The sequence below is a fragment of the Epinephelus fuscoguttatus genome, linkage group LG6 (genome assembly GCF_011397635.1).
Source record: "Epinephelus fuscoguttatus linkage group LG6, E.fuscoguttatus.final_Chr_v1".
Classification (NCBI taxonomy): Eukaryota; Metazoa; Chordata; class Actinopteri; order Perciformes; family Serranidae; genus Epinephelus; species Epinephelus fuscoguttatus.
Window position 1 is genome coordinate 40558803 of NC_064757.1, and position 22710 is coordinate 40581512.

The 22710-nt window shown below is 40.8% G+C and overlaps 1 protein-coding gene across 1 annotated transcript in view; it reads right to left on the reverse strand.

The window, feature by feature from the left end:
• Positions 1–22710, reverse strand: part of LOC125890162 (protein unc-13 homolog B-like) — a 309728-nt gene that overhangs the window by 118775 nt on the left and 168243 nt on the right. Inside the window, exons 12-14 of the mRNA XM_049578657.1 lie at positions 11274–11323; positions 11041–11116; positions 2273–2347 (exon numbers count right to left, since the gene is read on the reverse strand). Of these exons, the coding sequence (XP_049434614.1) occupies positions 2273–2347; positions 11041–11116; positions 11274–11323 (201 nt within the window). The remainder of the gene's footprint in view (positions 1–2272; positions 2348–11040; positions 11117–11273; positions 11324–22710) is intronic.

Below are 22710 nucleotides of genomic sequence, written 5' to 3' on the forward strand. Positions count from 1 at the left end.
TTCCAATGTAAACATGCAAACTATCAACACAAATATTAAAAGGTATTAAAACTTGATTTTGACACAGAACCCCCTCTGCAAGACAGTGTATGAAGATTAGTTACAAATGCAGGAGTTGCTTTAATACCATTTAAGTTTTATTAATCAATCAAATCATAATGACTCTGGGGCCTTCAGGGGCCTCTGAGGGTTTGAGGCCCCAGGACAGTTTCCCACCTTAAAGGGCAGGTCCATTCATTTTGAGGGGTATTTGTTAAGGTTTAAATCATTCTGCAGCTTCCCAGTTGTGTTTTTTATGTATTCAAATCCAAAAGTTCAAATTTAGTTTGAAATACGTATGTTTTTGTATCAAAATGCTGTTTTCCTAAGTAGGTTTCTACATGATGACACTGCTATGTATAAATCCTGTCATCCTCATAATGTGCCTCTTTGTGACTGAGCCAAGTCTTCTTTGGGGTTTGTATGTTACCAGTCTTTTAACTCAAGGCTGTTCTCATGCCCTGTTCGTATGTTTCCTTTTGACAAGTAACGTGCCAAAATTTGTACATATCCCACGTAATCATGCAACAGCAATTTGCGTTTAACCCACACACTCAGGAAGGCTGTGATTGTGTAACCAATGCGCTGACAGGAGTAAAGAAGGACATGCTCAGGTAGGAGGCAGGTTGGGGTGGTGGATGTTTCACAAAACACAGGACTTTCCCCAGGAGACTGGTGTTCATGACACAGTCATTTTAAGGTACGTCCTTTACCGTGTTTCTTTTTCTAAAGCTAGCCACTGTATCTATATATTTATTACTTAACTTTATGTTAAGGATGTAACGTCATTCATGCAGCACTAATTTGTAGCATATCATCCAAACCGTCGTCTGAGGATATGCTGCTAAATTAGCTATAACTAGCATGAAAGCTAAGCATTGTAGTGCTGTGAATGTCACATTAATTCGGATCCAAAAGTCACACAATAACGCAAACAAAACTAACCAGTTGATGCAGTAACAGACCTGCAACTCCTGTGTTCTGTGAGGTAAAATTATTGTGTTTGTCAATGGAGTCTGGCAGCTTTGAAGAGAGCAATATAACAGCTTCCCCATAAGAAAGTGCTGTCTGATGGCAAGGTAAGGTGATGAAAATATTACACCTTGTATAACCCCACTTCAAAAAATCTGAACTAACCTTTTCAGTTTTTTTTTTGTTATTATCGGCGCTCACTGTTCCAACAATCACTGCTTTTTGCGAACGGCTATGTAAGCGTTTCCATTTAAAGCCTCTGGAAAAGACGGACCCATACAACCTTTCATACCAGTTATTGACATTTACTGTTTGTAATATCTGTGCTTATCTGTATGTAAACAAGGTGAACCAAATATAAAGAACCTTCAGTAGTAGCTCACTCCGCAGACTACAGCCTACACAGTCAAAGCAACAACTACAAAGGCTGTAAAATCAAAGAAAACCTAGAATTCTAAGTATTTATTACTTAAGCTGTGCAGGTACATTTTTGTTTTTCAGGTCATCAACTCAACCTGTGCATGTCATAATATGTAAAGCTAACAATGCTTAAAATTCCCTCTGGAAATCCCCCGCAGAGCCACTGTTGCGCATTTGAATTAAAGTACATTTAATCTATTAACTAAAAATAAGGGACTTTGGTGAGCTGTACACTTAAAATAAGTTGCTTTTTATATTTTATTATTCTCAGCATTCCCTTTTAGTGTAATTAAACTGTATAAATTACAGTCTTTTAAATCCGGTGGTTGCTTTGTTCTCCGCTGGTGCTGCATTCAGTGACCTACGGTACTTTACCACCTGAATAATTCATGTTTCACCTGATATAATGTAATCACCACCATGAATTGACACAGTACGGTACAGTAAGAAAGGCACAAAACAAACAATAATAAACATGAAACCTCATCCAGTCAGGCAGGCCTTGCTGCTCCGAGCTCCATTAAAAACCTGAACCTGCCTCAAGTTGACTCAGCAAAATTCAGAGCCTACAGTATATTGGATCGCCAACAAACAGATTAACAATACTGCTACAGCATAATGACGGCAGGAAAACAGCTGGCGAGAAAAGTATGAGGAAGTTTGCCGGTAAATGTAAGTTAAGGTTTGTGTGGATCCCCATTAGCAGGCATCACGATGACAGCAATCTCCCCTGTAGATAACTATACAATCATAGCTTCAGCATATATATATATACTGTATAAATACGTGTGTGTGTGTGTGTGTGTGTGAGTGAGAGAGAAATGTGAATTTGGCCACTCACAAGCTCCTCGTCTTTCAGGGAGGTCCGTGTGGCCAACGTGTGGGCGAGTCCAGCTTTCCTGGACTGTATCATAGACTGGAAACAAGAGAAAAGAGATGAGGCGTCAGTGATAAACAGCCGCGGAGAAAGAACAAAAACAAACAAGGTAAAAGAGAGAAAAGAAAAAGACAAATAAAACTTTCAGTTTCTCTGTGTGATGTCGGGCTCTTTCAACTTAGAAGGTCGTGGAATCTTGCAAAAACAATGCACATATTTGTTCTTCTGTCTCTGAACACACATTTTTGGAAACATGTCACACATCTCTCCTTTACACCCACTCATGTTTGTATGGTATTACTATATTTGTGTATCTGTCTTCACTGAATGTGTGTTACTCAAGTTTCACTCAAGCTTTTTTGGGCAATGCCACAGATCTGGATACTTCAGCTGACTTTATAGTATCCTAAATACTTCATATATTGAATTAAGAGAAACTAAAGCTCAGTTGAGAGAAGTTTTGCTTTCACAGAATAATTCGTCATTTTGGAAAATACACTTATTTAGTTCATTATTTATTGTTAATATGAAGCTGTAGCTAACAGCTCAGCACAAAGACTGAAAACAGGGGGAAACAGCAAGTCTGGTTTGTATTTAAAGATAACAAAATCTGCCTATCAGCACCTCTAAAGATCACAAATCCATACAGACTTTAAAACCTCTAATTAGCTATTTTACAGGCATTTATATGTAGGGTTGGGTACCACTCACATTCAAACTGATACCTGGGATTGGGTAGTGGTAACCAACGGTACCAATTTTTGTGACTTTACACCTCTGTAATAACAGAGAATAATTTATGAACAAGCTTCAGGGGTGACAGAAGACAAAAAGAAAAGAAAAATAGACCAGACACCAAAAACTATTGTTTGGAGTAACCACAGAGCTCCATGGCTGGCTTCTTGACTTCAGGGCACTTCCACCTCCTGTCTGAAGTTGATCCCAGCAGCTCAGCAGAGCTCCACTGCCGGCCTCTGAGCTCTGTGGCTGGTTTCATGCCTTGGGGCACTTCATGGCACTTCTGCCTCTTGCCTAAAACCAGCAGTCTAACCCAGATGTGCTCTAAGGTATAGAGATTTGGCAAAGATGGATTCAACAGTAATCAGTACTCTAGACTGTACAAATAATGGATGTAGCAAACATGACATCACTCTTTGGTTTGTGACCTCTTGTTTTAAAGCCTTGAGTTAGCCATTTTGGTATTTTGGAGACAGAAGTGACTGTGTTTGGATGAGAAGGTGGAGCTGAGTCTGACTGAGAACCTGATTACTGTTGGCAGACAGCCTGTAAAATTACGCATTTCAACATGGGGGTCTGTGTGGATCATGGACTGTAAAAATAATGGACGTAGCCACCATGACGTCATCCACTGGTTCGTGGACTGCCATTTTGAAGCCTTGAGTTTGGAATATTTGTTCAAGAGGGTGGAGCTCTGGAGGAGCGAGGGGTGGATCTGACAAAGGGAGCCAGAGGACACTACGCACACCCGCCTACACCGGCAACCTGACTGAGCGATGCATCTGGCTTTGCCGTGCTAAATCGCCGCTAACAAGGTTAGCTTCTTTTGGGGCGGCAGTAGCTCAGTCCATAGGGACTTGGGTCGGGAACCGGAGGGTCGCCTGTTCAAGTCCCCACCAAAATATGGAGCGTGTACTGGTAGCTGGAGAGGTGCCAGGTGCCCTTGAGCAAGGCACCAAACCCCCCAACTGCTCAGAGCGCCTGTCATGGGCAGCCCCACTCTGACATCTCTCCACTTAGTGCATGTATAGTAGTACAATGGATAAGCTCTCAAATTATGAGGAATTGTGCACTTTTTGAAAAAAGCATGAAATTTCTACCGTAGTTAGTACATACCTTAAAGTTTATTTTTCAGATGTGGAGGGAAGTGAGATTTGACCTCTGAGGCCCGGGAGAGGTCAAATTCAAGATGGCCACCAATAATATTCAAATATGCTTAACTTTGGAACCAAACACAATAGAAAAATATTTAAGGTGTCATTTCCAACTAGGTTTAGGGTGCCCATTCAGTTAGTGATACTTTAGAGATCAATGGAAATCAAGAAAATGCATTTAGGTCAAGGTAAAAATTTGCTTTAAAAAAAATGTGATGTAGTCAGTAGGCAACATGATGAGTAGGCTACAGTATGCATGAGTGACGAGACAGAGAGCACTTCTGACCAGGTAAACTGACTGACTATGAACAGACAATATAAGTATACTTGAGTAAAGCCTGAACATGCAAATACATTGAATTTGACAAATTACATTGAATTTGAAAAAATAAATAAATAAATAAATAAATAAATGGCAGGCACTGATCAAAATAATTCTGCTAGCTAAACTAGAAGACAGTCTGGAACATGCGTGAGCTGAAGTCAGTTGAATGATTGAACAGCGTATGTTCTAGAGATTGTGTTTGGTTCCAAAGTTAAGCATATTTGAATATTATTGGTGGCCATCTTGAATTTGACCTCTCCTGGGCCTCAGAGGTCAAATCTGACTTCCCTCCACATCTGAAAATAAACCTTATGGTATGTACAAACTATGGTAGAAATGTCATGTTTTTTTCAAAAAGTGCACAATTTATCTGCTAATCCGCTATACTATAGGTCCTGTTTGTGCATGTGTGTAATTAACAGAGTGAAAAAATTGAATTTCCCCTCGGGGATTAATATATAAAATTAAATTAAATTAAAATTCCAGGTAAACTTTAGAGAGAAGTATTAAAGTAATCTCAGTGATGTTAGCTAATTGTATACATGTCCACAACGTTATTGTGGCGTATTTCACGTAACTTAGTGTCTGTAAGTTAATGTTAAAGTCATAATGAGGACTGACTCATTTCTGGAGCCAGCCTCAAGTGGCCATTTAAAGAACTGTTTTTAACACTTCCCTGTTGGCTTCAGTTTTCAGCCTGCTTTGTACTGTCGCAATTTAGTCAGTACCCTTAAAAGTACCAAGTTCAGTACCCAGCCACTGATATGTGATGGACTGTTTCTTGGCAGGAACCAGTAACTTCTTGGAGCCATACTTCTTGCCTGCTAAGTGGCCTTAAATGTAATGGACAAAGTGGAATGAGTCCACTCATCTAGCTCTCCGATAGAAAGCGTGTTTACCTAAATGTCAAACTGTTCTTTTAAGAAAAAACAGTAAAGCCTTTATTACAGTTTTCCTTCAACAAACTCCTAAAATATCTTGTGCCCCTCAGTGTTTTGCATAATATGTGTGGTTCTGTGGATGTGGAGTGGGATGCCAGTGTGCTGTAGCGGGATGTTTTGGACAGGATCTGGACAGCCTTTCATCATCTCCAGCATAAACAAAATACTGAAGTTGGATGTATTTTTCATCCTACAGCAGCACTTTAAAGCTGCGATACACCTTAGAAATGTCCTTGAAATAGAAGCGCGGCTCTTTTTTTAACCCAAAGAGGCGCCGCTCACAGCATCTCACCAACGCATGCTGTCAGTTATCATTAAGTTAAACTGATTACTGCCATTTATTTGCCACAGCACTCTGTGATTCATCAGCTCCTTATATATCTCACTTTAACAAACTGTATTTAAGTGACATTCAGGGAGTTGATGGTGGGTGTATTTGGTTTGGTTTAATTTATTTTACATTACAAGGAGGACATCAAGCCACACATAACTTTGAAAATATCAAGGATAACAGAATGAGGTGTCGTTGATGTGGAGATAGCAAATATGCAGCAGTTCAGGTGAGTGCTGTGGTGTGCAGCGTGTTAACAGGACCACACAGATTATCAAACATACCACAGATCTTATTGCTTAGTGATGTGCTTCATCTCTCCGGCTATGGATCAGCAGGAATGCCTTTTTAAATATTATCTTAACAATCCTGAGGCTTTTAGAGCTCCAGATACCTAATACCTCGACAGTGAGCTTTTCCCCATCCATTCTGACAGCTACTGTACAAGACCACAGAAGAAGACGTGCCATCACCTTGCAAGAGAAAAAGTCAAGGTGCAGCAGCTGAACAGCAGGGGTCTGAAAATATGCTGCTTTTCTGAAGCTGTCCAGCTTTGATGTTGGACAGCAAAACAGTGGTGTATGTGGTCATGCAGCATGGACTGAGTGCCGTGTTAGAACAGCTTAAATCATTTGAGGTGAGAAGAAAGTCTAAAACTCACATTTGCAGGAGCAGGAGGAAATGTAATCACTGTTCTAAATTCACACGCTGGCCACAAAAGTGCTGACCACCCTGGTGTGTGTGATTGTAACATGTTGGAAAAGGTAGCACACTCAGGGAACATAAAAACTGCTGGCTTTAATCAAGACAATATATGTTTAGTCCAAATAACCTCTGAAAAATGAAGCAGAAGTGCCAAAAAGTGCAGTTCCTTGAATGGCCACTTGAAGCTGGCTCCAAAATCAAGCCAGTCTCCATAGACCCCCATGTTGAAATGCCCAACTTTACAGCAGATATAAACATGTTTACAGCCTGGAATGAAAAACAGTTTTGATTTAGGTAGCACAGCCCCGCCTTCTGTCACACACAGATTGGTCTTCTCGTCACTCGTCTCATCTGTGCCAGTCGCATACAGACTTTTGGAGCTTGGTGTTGTTTTGTTTTACTTGCACTTTATTGCTTTTTGAATGTGTGGCAATCTCAGAGGCTTTTGAACACGTGCCAGGGTTCCCACACAGGCATTGACAACATTTCAAAACTTTTCCAAGACTTTTCAAGGACCCATTATAAAATTTGACAACCGTATAAGACAAAAAGTAATGTATGGTATTCTTTTCTCCAAATGTTAATTATCAGCTGAAAATCAAACAGCAAACTTTTCAGGTCTCTGATAGTTGGTTATTTTTGTGACATTATGTTGAAGGATACCCACAGAAGATTACTCTAATGATTACTTTCATTACACACAACGAAATTTCACTCTGAAAATTACTTTTACAAACTTTCAGTGATTTTTACTGATTCCATGACTTTTCCATGTCTGGATTATGAAATTCCATGGCTTTTCCAGGTTTTCCATGACCTGGGGAACCCTGATGTGCACTACTGCAGAAATAATACTGTTGTCATTAACGTAAAGTTTTAATTACTGTTAATGTTTACTTTAGTCATTTTGCTATTATCTGCTACTAACCAGGAAAATAAAGCTCATTGTCATGTTACAGCCCTGTTATATTTATCTTTAAATACAAAAAATTAAATTGTATAACCAAAATTGAGCATAGTGTTAGTTCAGGCAGGACATGATGTCAAGCTGAGGCCATATCCCAGCTACATCAGCTGATCTCAAACAGCCCAGTCAACTGGAGTCAGCTGATAGGCCACATGATTCCTTTCTATGCAACCAATCGGCGAATCTCATTCAGGGCGCCCTATTTAAACTGCTCTGGCCTGCCTACTGTTGCTGCTTCCTCTGCAAGCTGCTCTGCAACCCGCCTCCACCCCAGCTCCTCCTTTTCATGCTGTGTCTGACTTATCAATGTCATTTCTGTTTGTCATTGATGCTGCTCTGTTCTGTTCCCAGGGGGTCTTTGCTGCTGCTCTCGTTGCCTCAGGCTTTCCTAGTTTACATGTGGAAGGGCAGGGAGGTGTGTTCTCTCTGCCCAAAGGCTTTCCACATAGGTGCGTGGAAGAGGCTCTCCATGAAGGCTCATGAAAAGGCAGAGAGGCCCCAGAGCAGAGCCATACCGCCAAATATAATACTGCAAATGGAAATAAAGTTTTCTTTGACAACAGTGTTCATGACTGAAATGTCATTTATTCTCTGTGGCAATGAACATAGTATCATATATCAATAATTTTCAGGGTATTACTGTATATCTAAGATCCAAATTCCAATATCATGACAACACTAGTCAAGGCTCCAAAAAACAGGATGGCAACAACCAAATGCCGAACTCAAGGCTTCAAACTGGGAGTCCATATACTTGTGGGTGATGTCACCGTGGATACGTCCATTATTTTATATATTCTATGGTTAAGTGATGCTTTACACTCCTCTGCGCATTTTTTCTGTCTTTTTATGTGAGGACTTTGGATAGGACTTTGTAGGTTTTGTTGCTTTGTGGTGAGATCTTATGGCATTTTGTCCTATTTTTTTGGGTTGTTAGTTTTATCGCCAAATGTTCTTAGTCTCATCTTTATAATTTTGTGCTGATTCCTCTCCTGACTGTTTTTCTGTCTCTCCATGATTCGTTTAAGCTGAAATACTGAACTTAACAAAGTTGAACTAGACTGTCCCTGACACTCTATATCTTCTCAAACCTCACGGGTGCTTTTCTGCTCAGACTTCTGCTGTTGAGAGAGTGACCTTCACTCTGGCGGACCCACTTCAAATCAAAGGAGACAAGTTTCTTTAATCAGATGAGTCAAGTTTTCTTAGATCTCAGTGACTGAATATTCACAGTTCTAACCACTCAGATGACAGACTGTGGCCAGTGGACGTGCGTCTCAGCTTCCCTTAAGTACTTCAAAGTAAATGTGAGACTAAAGGGAGAAAGACACAAATTACCGTAACATTCATCAACATTTGTGTGTTTACAGAGGCAGGTGTCTTATTTTAAAAGGAGGAGCTGCTGACTTGCTGAATCACAGCAAGACGAACCTGTTAATTAAGACTTGTAGCTAAAAACACCAATCAGTGAAAAAGCCTCTCTGAGCATCAATCGACTGAGGGAAAGCTGAACAAGAAGGAATTGATTTTCTTGTGTTTGTCAGAAGGTTTTTAAAATGAACAATGTGTGCTATTTGTATGAGGGTGCATACAGTATGTGTACACACTCATACAAACACACATAAGGAGCCTTCACACAGAGCAGTGCAAGTGCAGTGCAAGAATCAGGACCATTAGAGAGTTTGCAACAAGGCCCATCAAACAAATGGTAAAACTCAGCAGCTGAAATCTGGCTTCTCTCGTACTCACCATAGCCTGAGGGCCGACGAATAGAGGGGGGCAACATGTGGAAGGAAAGAGAACAAGAAGAAAGAAAAGGTTAGAGACAAACAAACAGGTCCCCCTCTGAGAGGATCAGCAGCATTCACCTTGAATCCAGCTATTCAGTGCTTGCAAACAAATTATTACACAGCGGGTACCGCTGCTGAATCTCTCCTTTGTACATTTATCCTGCATGTAGCCTGCAAGTAATCACTCCTGAAGGATCAAATTAGCTGATTGTAACATGTCAAACTCTCGTGTTACTCGGCCAGCCTGCTAACATGACTTTTCTCAGCTACTTTCAATGCTGAAGCAAATGTTAACAGGCAATTAAAGCTGAAATCAATAACCAAAGGTGACTGAGCGTGTGGTGCACGGCACTTTCAAAGGGAAACAAAAACTAACAGGGTACAAATAGAGAATCCAGCGGCACAGAAAGCAATATTTTTATAGTTGGTGCATGAAACAAAATAAAAAATGAAATCCAGGATAGACAGATGAAAGATTAAACACACCGGGGGCCCATTAGTTTTAATCTATTATTCAGGAGCCACGTTTTAGACATCCACTCACAACATGAACAACCTCAAAAGTAGCTTTAAGCAGATTTTAGTTTGATTTTTGTCTGTAACAGTACGATGAGGTTTTGATCAGGTTCAAGTTTTGTGAGTAAAGTTGCTCCTAGTTGTGAATTTGTTTCACTTTGTTGTTGCTTTTTTCATTAACAAATTACCAGGTAACCTGACTGTAAATATATTATATACTGAGCTGGTGGGATGTTAGGCAATGTTGGCATTGGGGACCTGACAGGTGCAGCATGACAAACCTGTTATTTCTCAGCAGCAGCAGAGTCTGAAGAGCATCTCCACCCACAGCTAGTTAGTCATGTTTACCAACTGACAAAAATGTCAATATAAAACACCAAATGAATGAAATTATCTAACGTGGTTCTCTGATTTTCGGGGTTAGTTACAACATACACAGGACTGTCTTAAATGCCAGTTTTCAAACTGTATGGTTTGACTAAAATGAACAATGACAGCAATATAGTCCACAATGAGCAGCGCTAAAATCAACCTGCGTAGTTGTCCCTCCATTGTGACATTAGAAAGTGTCACATTTATCTTGCAAGTGTACTCTTCTTCAACGTTTGCTTTACTTCCTGGATTTTTCCCACATGGAAATTCTGACCAATCAAGAGCAGCTTTCTTGTGCAAGGCATTTGATCTGGTCCACTCGTAAATGCTGCATTCTCGGTCTGAAAGCACCCTGAGACAGACCTTGTTGTATCGCAGTGCAGAAGCTTGTGACAGTGAGAGATGAAAACATTAATGGCATCCTCCTCTCCTCCTAGTGGTGCTAGGTGAGCTAGCAGTAGATGCACACTTCCTTCTGTGTGGTGATGCAGTTGGCGGGAATAGTTTGGTAAAAAGAAAGTAGTTCCTACATTAAACTGCTCACAACAAGGTCTGTGGATTACCTTGAGTAACTGGGTCATGATTTCTGGTAAGAGACATTGCTGTTGAGTTTTTCAAATGCACTTTTTTGTTGCTTTGAGCACCACAAGCCGAGTGCCATCTAGTTCCATTATATTGAAGAGAAGGCAGACATCTGTACAGCTGATATCTTCAACACTCTGCAACTCACACCAAAACAATCTAGATGGATAAATGGCACTACAAGGGACTAAGAGGGAAAATCTGTAGTTTTGATTTTGGGATGAACTGTCCCTTTAAGGTGTAAAAAAGTCAAGGCTCTGTGAAAGTCAAAATTCATGTCAGGAGTCAAATATTGAGTGATGTGCACTCACCAGTTCACTAACAAGGGGAATTGGTCTCCTCTTGCGCAGGTCTGGCATGCTGTCAATGCCAAACGGTGTGTTTCCCCTGTACACACACAAACACACACAAACAAACAAACAAACCAAAATGCACTGATCAGTATTTAAATAAAGAAAACGAAGGTGCAAACCCTGCATCAGTTAGTCATATTCTCTCATTCTCTCTATCTGCCACTCACACACACCAAAAAGCATGTACTGACCCTGGCTTGGCCCATGGGTGCTTGCTGGGGTCACCATCTTGATCTCGACTCTGAAATAGAATGTCAAAGGTCACAGATTTAGCCATCTGAAGGCTTACAGCGTTTATTGGTTTCATGATTTCATGACTACGGAGCATGCACAAGCACAAGAGAAGAAACAAGAAGAGGAAGAAGAAAGTCAGAAGAAAAAAAACAGGAGATAAGGAATGAAAGGAATGAACTGGGTTGGTTGAGTTTCAGTATTGCATGCCAAAGAGGACATTTCAATCCATCACACTGCCCCCATACGTATAAGAGCATCATAAATCTTCACCTTGTAAACACGTACCAAACCCCACATGCTCTCAGTGAACGCACACCAAATATTGACTTTTGTTTTCTAACAGCGTGTTGTTTTGTCTGACAGCTAGTAAAGAAAATACCACAGTGACAGTAACAAACAAAACATGGCAGCCTGACAGACTCAATATCAATACTTCTCATCAATACTGTGTCCTAATAAATACTGACCTATTCGTGTTTGGCGTTTTTTATATTTATATCGGGAACAACAAATATTCTTAATAGGGCACAGATGCATTGAGGCTGACATCTCATAAAACCAAAAGCTATTTCATTAGCTTTGAAATGAAACTGTATTTTCAGGATTAAGTGAGTGTTTTCCAGAAACTGACAGAAAGCAATACAAACACAATAAAAAGGAAAATTAAAAAAAAGACGCACTGACATGAGAAAATGTCCAAAGCATATCAAGAAAATTGTACAGACAGAACAACTTCTTTTAGGATGTTAATGAAGCTAACGGGAGAGAAACCACAAAAGAAGTAACCTGTTCTGCGTCTTGACTTCCATCTGTAAAACAGCATAAGAACAGAAAAGAAAAACAGTCATGGAATAGCTCGCCCCGTGAAATAACAAGACACACCCTTTATTATTCATTTTGTTATAAATGCTTGGATGATGTTAAAAGTAGCTGCACCACTGAGTTTTCAGATATAAGGGGGTCTGAGGTCATAAATGTTTCATTAACATGTATAATTTATTATAAAAATGACTCTTAATATTTCCCTTCTCCTTCATCCTTAATGTCAGAGTCGCTTTCCAAGGAGATAATTGATGTTTTCTAATTCAGCAAATGGCCACTGCCGGAGCCTCGGAGAGGAGTAAGGGACTCGTGAGTGGCAGGCGATACATTACTCTCAAGGGGGCGGAAAATTATACTATCAGCAGAGACCGTTTGGTGCAGTAAATACCGAGGGGACCTTTCAGTACAGGAGCTTATTCATAACCGCTAGGTGAACATACACAAAGAGGATAGTGACAGTTACCCTTTCATCAGTGTAGACACAGACCAAAGAGTGACGGATCAAAGAGTTTTGGTGAGGCTTTGATATGAAGAGGTGAGGTGGAAAAGGAATGCCTCTGAGCAAACAAGCCAATACTTTAATGATGACTTAAAGTTAAGTCAAATCTATAAATATCAAAATAAAAACATGAAAACGAATGAGTCACTCACATAAATTAAAATACCAATGCTCTGCTTAAAACATGAAGAGTGGAAATACTTCCCAAAAAAGAGAAAGAAAGATCTACTGTAAGTCTACCTATCGTTATATATTCTTTTTCTTCTATCTGACTTCTGAGGCACATGATTGTGTGAACTGATACTGTGTGTTTTTTCTGAGATGTTTTTTACGTTTGCGTGTATGTTGTTTGACACACAGTATTGCGAGTCATTACTGAATTACCCTTTCCCACCTAATCAGCGCATGTGAGCGGGTTTTTGTGAGGCGGGAAAACCACTTAAAAATAGGAGACAGACTGCTTTCCCGTTGCCAGTAGACCACAGGGGTGTACATCCCTCTGTAGCAGACTACTATGCCTTTTGTTGTTTATTAGTTAGTTAACGGTTGCAAAAAGCAGCATGAAAAATACTGCTTGGATGGTATTTTGTGGCGACCTGTCATTGTATCGCGCCGGCAAAAGGGCTAAAATTTGCGTGCCCATCTGGATGTTGTATTTCCATCACTATCAATCTAAGTTGATAGAAGCTGCGCTAATAAATATGTGATTACTGCAGGGATGATGTTTTTTTGTAGGCAGATGTGGTAGTTAGCATTGTCCTGGTTGCCCTGTCAAAAGCCAATGGGATTTTTCAATTGGATTTTTGATTACTGCAGAAAATTAGCTGCTGATACATACTTTGTTCAGTAAAATAATCCTCACAGCTGAACACTGCTTTTATGATTTTTGAGGCATAAATGCATTTGTCAAGAGTAAAAAATTAACCTTAGGTTATCGCCGAACTACACTACGGTAGCATGACTTAACATCACCACCACCACAAAGCTGTAAAGCTGTGTTTGTTGTGATGACGCTCTCATTAAGAGGCTCATTTAGCCACTCAGTAGCAACTGCCTTTTTTAGAACACCTAAAAGCTTCAAAATTTACGAGTGGGGTATTTACTGAGGTGTTTTATATCTACGTGAAAGTCTCTTGAGCTTGTGTTTACCACAGACTTTATTTCAAGCATCTAACTAAAAACCCATTACAAAAAACAAAGCTTTGACTTTGAGACAAGGGCACCAGGAGTGCTAACATGCTGATTCATTTCCAGGCTTTTAGGACTCATTCCTGCTTAGTGGGGTTTTTTGTGAAGTGAGAAAAAGAGGCTTACGTTTATGTGTTTTAAATGTTTGCGTGTGACACACTAAATTGCTATCTTAGCCAGGGCTTCCTTAAAAACAAATCTTCTAATCCCAGTGGGACTCACGTGGTTAAATAAAGGTTTAATAACAAAAAATACACATATGCGAGTTGAAACTTATAGATGACTGAAATAAAAATAAAAGACAAATGCAGGTGATGAAACAAAGGATGATCCCAACTTCAAATCCAGTGATGACTACCTGGTTCGAAGTCATCCTGAGAGCATGTGGACATAGTCATACTGGCGAGGTTGCGCCTGGTCTCTCTCTTCTCTCGCAGAATCTGTTGGAAGGTCCTCAGGCACTTTAGCCTGCGTTCATCCAGCTGGCTTATCTCCAAGGATGGCTCTGCTGCAACTTCCTCTGCTTTCTCTTCTGGGGCCACAGTGTCTGCGGTGGGTTGCTGTGGCAACTCAGTTTCTCCCTGCAGTGCTAGAGGTTCATCAGCCGAAAGGGAGACCGAGAGGGATTCTGCAGTGGTGCATTGAGAAAGCTGAGCTTTAAGTTTGACATCTGCAGGACCATCTGCAGGACCCTCTGCAGGTCGTTCTGTAAGGCCATAAGGTGGAGGCAGTATTGAAGTGCTACTGGAAATTGGGTCAGGGCAAACCAAAAGTTCTTCTGGGCATGAGGGGATCTTTTCCGAACAAGGAGGGTGTTGGCAAGTGTCTGTAGACTCCAATGTAAGGCTGTTGTTGGCTTCTTCAAGCATAGGCTCCACAGAGAAAACATCTGATTTGTCTAAAGTACTGTTTTTGCTCAACTCCCCAACAGCACTTCTTCTATCAACCACATCACCTTTCAGGGTTTCGTCACATGTTTGTTCTGATTGTGCCTCATAGGATAGAGGTTTTGAAGGCAACTCAGCTGTTGGCAAGTCAGAAGGCATTGATATTTCAAAGTCTGCTTCCTGGGGTCCAGGTACTTCAATTTTGCGTAATGCTCCCCGCAAAGCTGAGCTAAAATCAAGTACAGCTCGGCCTATGCGCTTGACATTGAAACCACCAGCTTGGACATCTGCACTGACAGAGCGAGGGATTCTGTTTTCTAAGCTTTGGTTGGTGGCTCCAGTCTGTTGGATGTACGGCCTGTCCACATCATCTACAGTTGTACATAAGGAAGCCTCAGTCCATGTCACTGCTGAAGACTCTTCATAGGCTAAATAATTTTCCTGATAACTATCGACATGACACTCTGTGGTGTAGCTCAGGTCATTTGATTGCCCATAGTCAAATTCCTCTGCTTGTCCTTCATGCCCATCAACTGAATGGTAACCAGAGCTTTGTGGGTATGAAAAATCAGCAGCATACTCGTATCCTGCAGCGGGCTTCTCAAGGTCAGTATCTGTTGGAACATTAATCCCAGACTGAGTTTGAGGCCTTCTTCTCCGTGACTGCCACTCCTCCCTGCTAGAAGTGCTGGCAGGTGAGTTGTAATGTTTCCCAGAACGAATAGAGAGATGTTCAGAACTTCCTGTGGAGCACTGCCCTGATGTACCATATCCCCCTGCCCCTCTGTAGTGATCCCAGCTACCAGCTCCTTCACAGCAAAGAGGGGTCTCACTTTCATGCTCTTCCGGACTCCTGTCCCTGTGGTAAGCAGTTTCCTGATGCCACGCAGATTCTGCAGAGGCACTGTGTGGTGGTCCCGTGTTTGTCCAATGTTCCTCCCCATCATCAGCTCTTTGCTGCTTCCTTCCATGACTAGATGATGGTCTCTCTAGATCTGACTCACTATGACCAGAAGACAAGGAGCTGGTGCTTGGACAGTCTTGGCCATCCTGCCTTTCAAAGTAGCCAAAGCTGAGCTTTCTTGCTATCGCACCTACTGGGATATCCGAGCTATGGTCAGAGTTATCCTCTCCTTCCTCTAGTTCCTGATTATCCACTGATTCAGCAATTGGGGAGACAGTAGACTCCTCTGCCCTTGCTAGCAGTAATTCTCCATGGATGCTATGGCGCTCATTGCAGACTTGGGGGAAAAGATTTGATTCAGACTTTGGTATTGCGCTCCCTAAACTGCCATAAGCACTAGCAGGTCTTCTGCGAGAGGATGGTCCATCTTTGGACCCTGCCCCCGACCAGGTACCGGCGTGTTCCCCTGAACCAGCTTTGTTGCTAGAACGAATGCCCTCAATCTCCAATAATACGGCATCGACACAGGATGATACTTCCTCAACTGACCCTCGAACGGAGGTCAGGTAATCCCTGAGGTCGGAGATTTCCTCCTGGATCTTGTTGATCCCCCTCAGCTCTTTAAGAATGTGCTCAATTATGGCACTCGACTCCTCCTCTTTATCCTCATCCTCTTCCAACAGCGCACCTGGCAGAGCTCTGTTAAAGTTGTAGTCCACACAGTCGCCAGCGGAAAAGGGTCTCTTTGGCCGAATACGGGGTGAAGGAAATTCCCTTCCGGTTGCTCCTGCAAATTTGGTACCATTCATGTCTGGGCCTATTGGAGTATAGTGTGGGGGCGGTTGCATCTGCTCAGGTGTTGGCCGAATATCACCCACAAAGGAGATTCGTTTCATATTTGCTGGGGATCTGCAGCTTTTATGCTGCAAAGTGCAGGGTATTCTTATACATCCCTCTCTGTTCAATTCTACCTCTCCTACACATGGCGGCGCCGGTGCTACTCCATGACCTTTACCGTTTGACACTTTTGGAGGGTAAGCCTCAGGCCTGGGGCCGACCTTTGAATATCTGCTTCTGTGCTCCTTTCTGCCCTCCTGTGTTTCCCCCTCCTCCTCCTCCTCAATGCCTGCATAATAGAGGTGGGAATCTGGGACATGGTGGTCTGCAGAGCCTTGCAAGAGACGATGTATTTTGCCCCGAATGACCAGCGCTACCCTGGGGTTTGGAGCCCTCTTTTTGGGTGAGTGGACTTTTGCCTTTGTGCCTCCTTTAGGGGCAACACCTGCTCCGTGTTGTCCATTGAAGCGATTCCTGGAGAACATATTCTCAAGAGAGCAGCCTGTCCTCATCTAGTTTCCCACATTGTCGGTGGGAGTTACAATCAAAGTGCTCACGGTATCATAGTTCATTAAATTAGCCTGTTGGAAGCTTTTTCAGCCTGACCACTCAGTGTCAGTGGTCCATGACTAAAATGGGAAGACAAAGATAAAAGACTTGTAAACACGAAAAACACCACAACATCCTTGTCAATTCAGTACTTTGGAAGAGAAGACATTTGAGGAATTATATTCCCTAACTAATGAAGATAAATTTCTCCACCATCATTGAAGAAACAGTATCTTGTTCAGTCAACTTCAAAAGGATAAAGTTAAATGAAATATTGTGTAAGTTTGAGAACACTGGGAAGAATGAAAGAATGCAAAAGTAAGCAAGTAAGTGCTGTTCCCGAACACATTTCCTCTCCTTGTCCAGAGAGCGGAAGTGACATTATTTATGCATAATATGATCATATGAACATATGATGACAGATGATGTTATCCATACTAATCTGGCAAGTTTGCAGTTTGTGTTAGTCAATATAAAATCAACATTTTGAATGCCACTACTCTGGTGGCTACATTCATCATCATCATGTCCTCACAATAAACTGGACATATAATATTAAATTTAAATCAGCCTTTCAGAACACACCGCCCGTGTCAGAACTAGCCCCTCTGCTGAGCAAAAAAATGATGCTATGTAAGATCTATTTCCTGAATGTATATAACTTCAATTTATTCACTGAACTCTAGATGGTTCTATTATCTGTTATATCAATGTTGAATGAAAGAAATATCCGCATAGTGAGCATGGCAAGCATCTTGAGGTTAAACAGGAAATGGAGAGCGTGTCACAGTGACGCATGGTTCAGTTCATCGGAAAGCAATTTAGCTATCAGAACTTTCGTCATATGTAAGAATGAAATTATTCTTTTGCCATTCATCTAAAATTTGTAAAGATTCTTGGACACAGATGGCCCATGTTGTTACAACAAAAGATGAGTTAAGTACCCTTTCCTAATCTCTTTCAATCACTACAACCGGACATCATCCAATTTTTAAAACTTACAATAGATTGTCAACACACAGAATAAATATGAAAAAAATAAGAAAAAATATGACCTCTGAATTTTCTACCTCTTATCACAGACACACACACACACACACACACACAATCTGTGATGACTTATTGATCAGTCCGACACTCTCTTAAACCAGGTGTTTTTCACTTTCATTAATTTTCTTTAACCACTTATAATGTTAGGGTTCACAGAGTAGCTTGAGTCTATCCCAGCTGACGTAGGCAAGAGGCAGGGTACACCCTGGACAGGGTGCCAGACTATCCCAGGGCTGACATGTAGAGACAGACAAACAATCATGCTCACATTCATATGTACTGCCAATTTGGAGTCACATGACTTGAAGTGCATGTCTTTGGACTGTGGGAGGAAGCTCAAGTACCTGCAGAAAACCCACGCAGAGAACATGCAAACCACACAGAAGGAGTTTAAAACCATTTAATGTGACTGGGGCAAAAGCAAATGTCAAATCACGCTGGATCAACATTTCTGTAAACGTGCCAGTGTTATCCAGCCGGCTAATTTTCAACTGCAGTCCTTTGGCAAGATGTTATGAAACCAATGAAATTTTCAGTCTTACTTGACTCATTTTTATTTTCAGTACTTTACACACTGCTGATTCTTGATTAATCAAATAACCATTTCTATCAGATAATAGAGTTACATGCCCATCACAGTTTATAACAGCCCAAGCTAACGTGTCTTTTGTCAGACCAACAGTCTGAAACCTAAAGATATTCAAACAACTATCGTATGAGATAAAGTCAAGAAGGAAATCCTTTCAAATGAGAAGCTGGAACGAGAAAATGTTCGTCATTTTTAGATGAATTTAAACACTTAATCATAAAAATAGCTGGCAATTATTTTTCTGTTGATTTACTAATCAAGTAATCATTCAAGAAGAGTAATGAGAGGAATACAGTTCACTGCAAAACCCCAAAGTTAGCTACACTTACAAACAGATTTTAGACACCTGGGAATTTGGTAAAATAAGGTAAGTCCAGGGTGAGACATGCCTCACATCACCCTCTCCACTCCAAATTAAATTTCATGTCCTTGCTTGTAAAAATGTTATCTTCTTCTTTTCTCGGCTCATACTGTGTTTGAATTCATTTTCGAGGCTCTTCTGTTTTATGTGATCTTTCTATGGTCACAGAGGAGCTGTAACTCTGAACCCTGTGGTTTTTAGTATTGACTGCTTGTAAAGTTGATAACCAAGACACTGACACCTACTTTTATACATATCTTGGATTCTTGGGTCTAAACTACATGCCATAAATTTACATGTGATTTTTATTATTAGATGCATGAATTTTAAATGAATAGAAATGTGTTCTGGTGTGTTATAAGACAAGGCTGTTAATACCTATTTTACCAACCCAATCACCAGAATAAATGTTGGCATAGTACGTGTCTAAAAAACATGGATATGTTACAGTTCTACATTACTGTGTCGCGGATATGATTCAACAACACTGTGGTTAACATGTGGATAGGTTAAGGCACAAAAACTACTTGGTTATGGTTTTGAAAAGATCGTGTTTTGGCTTAAAATACCCACTCTTGGTGACATTATCACATCTGGAAAAACAAACTGCTTTTCATGGCACTATCATAGCAGGAAACGCCAAACTGTCTCGGTACAAAACAACCACTTTTCAGGACACTATCTCAAGTGTAAACTCAGCAACTGGTTGCTAAAAAACACCCACATTTGGTGGCTATAAAGCCGCTGAAAAAACAATCATGACTCACTAAACAACTGATCTCGAACAGTGGTCTGCAGCTTGGCAAGTGTTTCGTCTAGGTATCATATCCACCATCCTCTTCTCCTCCCGATAACAAAGTCAGCCGATACACTACATCACCTTAGAGACATTGATATGAAACAAATACCAGCTCTTGTTAACACTATCACATCTGGAAATGCAGCATTGTCTTGGTACACTTTTTAGTGGCACTTCCTTGCTGAAAATGCGACAACATCTCGGTAAAAACCTATCCCTTTTTGTGACACTATCATGACAGGAAATGCAGCAATGTCTCAATGAAAATCTACCCCTTTTCGTGACACTATTCCAGGTTGAAACACCTATGTTTGGTGTCCATAAAGCTGCTGAAAATTCAATGATGACTCACTACAACTGGTCTCGAACTGGTCTGCAGCTTGGTAAGTTCTTTGCCTAAGTATCACGCCATCCACCATCCTCTTCTCCTCCCAGTAACAAAGTCAGCTCATATGTTATGTCCCTTTAGAAACGTTGATATGAAACATAGGAAACAGTCAAATGTAACATATCAGTGGTTTGTGGTAATGTACGATGCCAACATTTTCATCTGGCAACTGGGCTGTTTTTTAATGCCAAGGACTAAGTGGATATATGTTTGACCACAGCCAACATTTTGGAAGGACTTCCTGACTTATTATCTAATATTTAAAGCTAGATCATTTGGACTAGACCTCTAAAATTATATATTATTGGCTGTAAAAGATTTACTGGAGCCAAGGTTGGATAAACCCAAAAGAGAGTAAAGTCTCTCCGACCAGAGCAGGAATTCTTAGTCATTCTTTATCCCCTTCTGCCAACGTACATTTATTAAAGGAAATAATGAAAAAGATTATTCTAAATTTTATTTAAGGATATTAAAGGATATTTTGGAAGCCGTACTTTAGATACTAAGTGTTAGAAAAGCTGGTGAAGGAGGGATGGTGAATCGTGAAGTAGGATAAAATATGTAATGCAGTCAAACTTAAATCAATCCCACCCTGAGGGTAGACCAGCCACCACATTAAGGCAGATATGCTCCAACTCCGCTTACATAAGTTACTGCACTGTAGAAACTTTTACACTAAAGCACTGGAGCTGCAGACAAGCACACACAAGGTTGTCACTTATGATTCTGAATGTATGAATAAATTAAAGGCCCTGAAAACTTGTTTTCCTAATCTGCTTACAAAGCTGCATGAGCACACTATATATGCAGGATAGAAGTAACTAGTTTTTTCTGTCACTTGATGCCTTCACACTGTTCTGATGTGAGCGGGGTTGGTTGGAAAAAGATGTCAGATATTTTACTGCACCAAACAGATAAGATTGAGTATCTGACAACTGAGTTGAGAAGTTGGATGAGTTCTCTCGGGTGCTTTTAGTTCAGGGTGTAGAAGTCTAGCTAATTTACAACATAGAAAGTTTCAAGCGACAGAAAGTTGGCACACTTTCAAGACTTGGATTGACATGAAACTGTCTTGGTTGAAACATCAGTACAAACAACCCAGTCTCCAAAATAAAATGTTGGCATTGTACATTTCTGCAAACCCTGAATATGTTACATTTGCATGTTTCATACTCATCATATCAATGTTTTTAAAAAGACATTCCTTAGTATCCGAGCTGACGTTATCATCTGGAGGTGGAGATGACGATGGATGGCAAGTAACCTAGGCGAGTGCCTGCTAATTTGCAGATCACTGTTCAAGACCAACAAGCAACCAACTGGTTGTTGTTTAGTGAGTCACTGGTGTGTTTCCAGAGCTTTTTAGGCACCAAATGTGGGTGTTTTGTAGCGACTGGTTACAGTTTTTCCAGCAGTAATAGTGCCACAAAAAGCGGTTGTTTTTACCAAAACAATGCTGCCTTTCAAGCAGGAACTACGCCCCCAAACCCAAGTATTTTAAGCGTCTTTTCCTAACCATAACCAACTAGTTTTTATGCCTAAATCTATCCACATCAAAGGTTAAAGGTCCAGTGTGGAGGATTTTGAGGGATACATGGCAAAAATGTAATATGTAAGGGATAATGTATAATGAGCCGGTGAATACTGGGAAAATAACTCCATTCCCCTGAAGGGAGTTATTTTCCCAGTATTCACCGGCTCATTATACATTATCCCGCTTATTACATGGCTAATTATCAGTTAAATAAATAATGTGGTCTGCCTCCGCGAAGTATATTAAAACCAACCGGATTCGACAACTTTTGGTGAAAGTTTTGTACTCACCCAGGCTTAGTGGACTCAACCGAGGCATAAAACTCGCGTAAAATGTCATTAAGCATGACTGCCGAGTGTGTATTCAAATCCGTATTCTTTTGTTTTTGGCAGAGAAAGTCCGTCAGTATAGTAGTAGTAGTAGTACAGTACAGTATAGTACAGTAGCCCATTTTGTTGTCTTTTTTGTATGTATCTCATCTTTCTCCTCCTCTATCACTTGAAGCTCTTCAGGTGTCAGTTCCTTGTGCCGTTTTTCGCTAGATTTTTTTCTTTCCATCTCCATTTCTTTATCTTCAGCGGCAACCATTCCTTAAAAATCCTTGTAGCTACTCTCCAAATAAGTTAAAAGAAATGTTAAAATCAGCCATTTCTGTTTGTTTTTTCCCTTGGAAGTTGTTTGACAGCTGCAGTGTTGCAGGGCAGCATCCCTAGCAAAGCTGGGCTACATAGCAACTGTGTAACGGTCATTACACAGTAATATCAGACCGCTGAATGCCGCGACTGACCAATCAGAATACAGCATTTAATAGAGCCGTGTAGTAACATGTGATAAATATGTTTTCTTGAGTGTATAGACATCTAAAAATCGACCGCATCGACAGAGATCACTATGTTGCACCGCCACGTTCCTACAGTGGCCCAGAATAGACAATCCAAGAACTGGATCTAGAAGGGGCCATACCTGTTTCTGCATCAGTTATTGTGG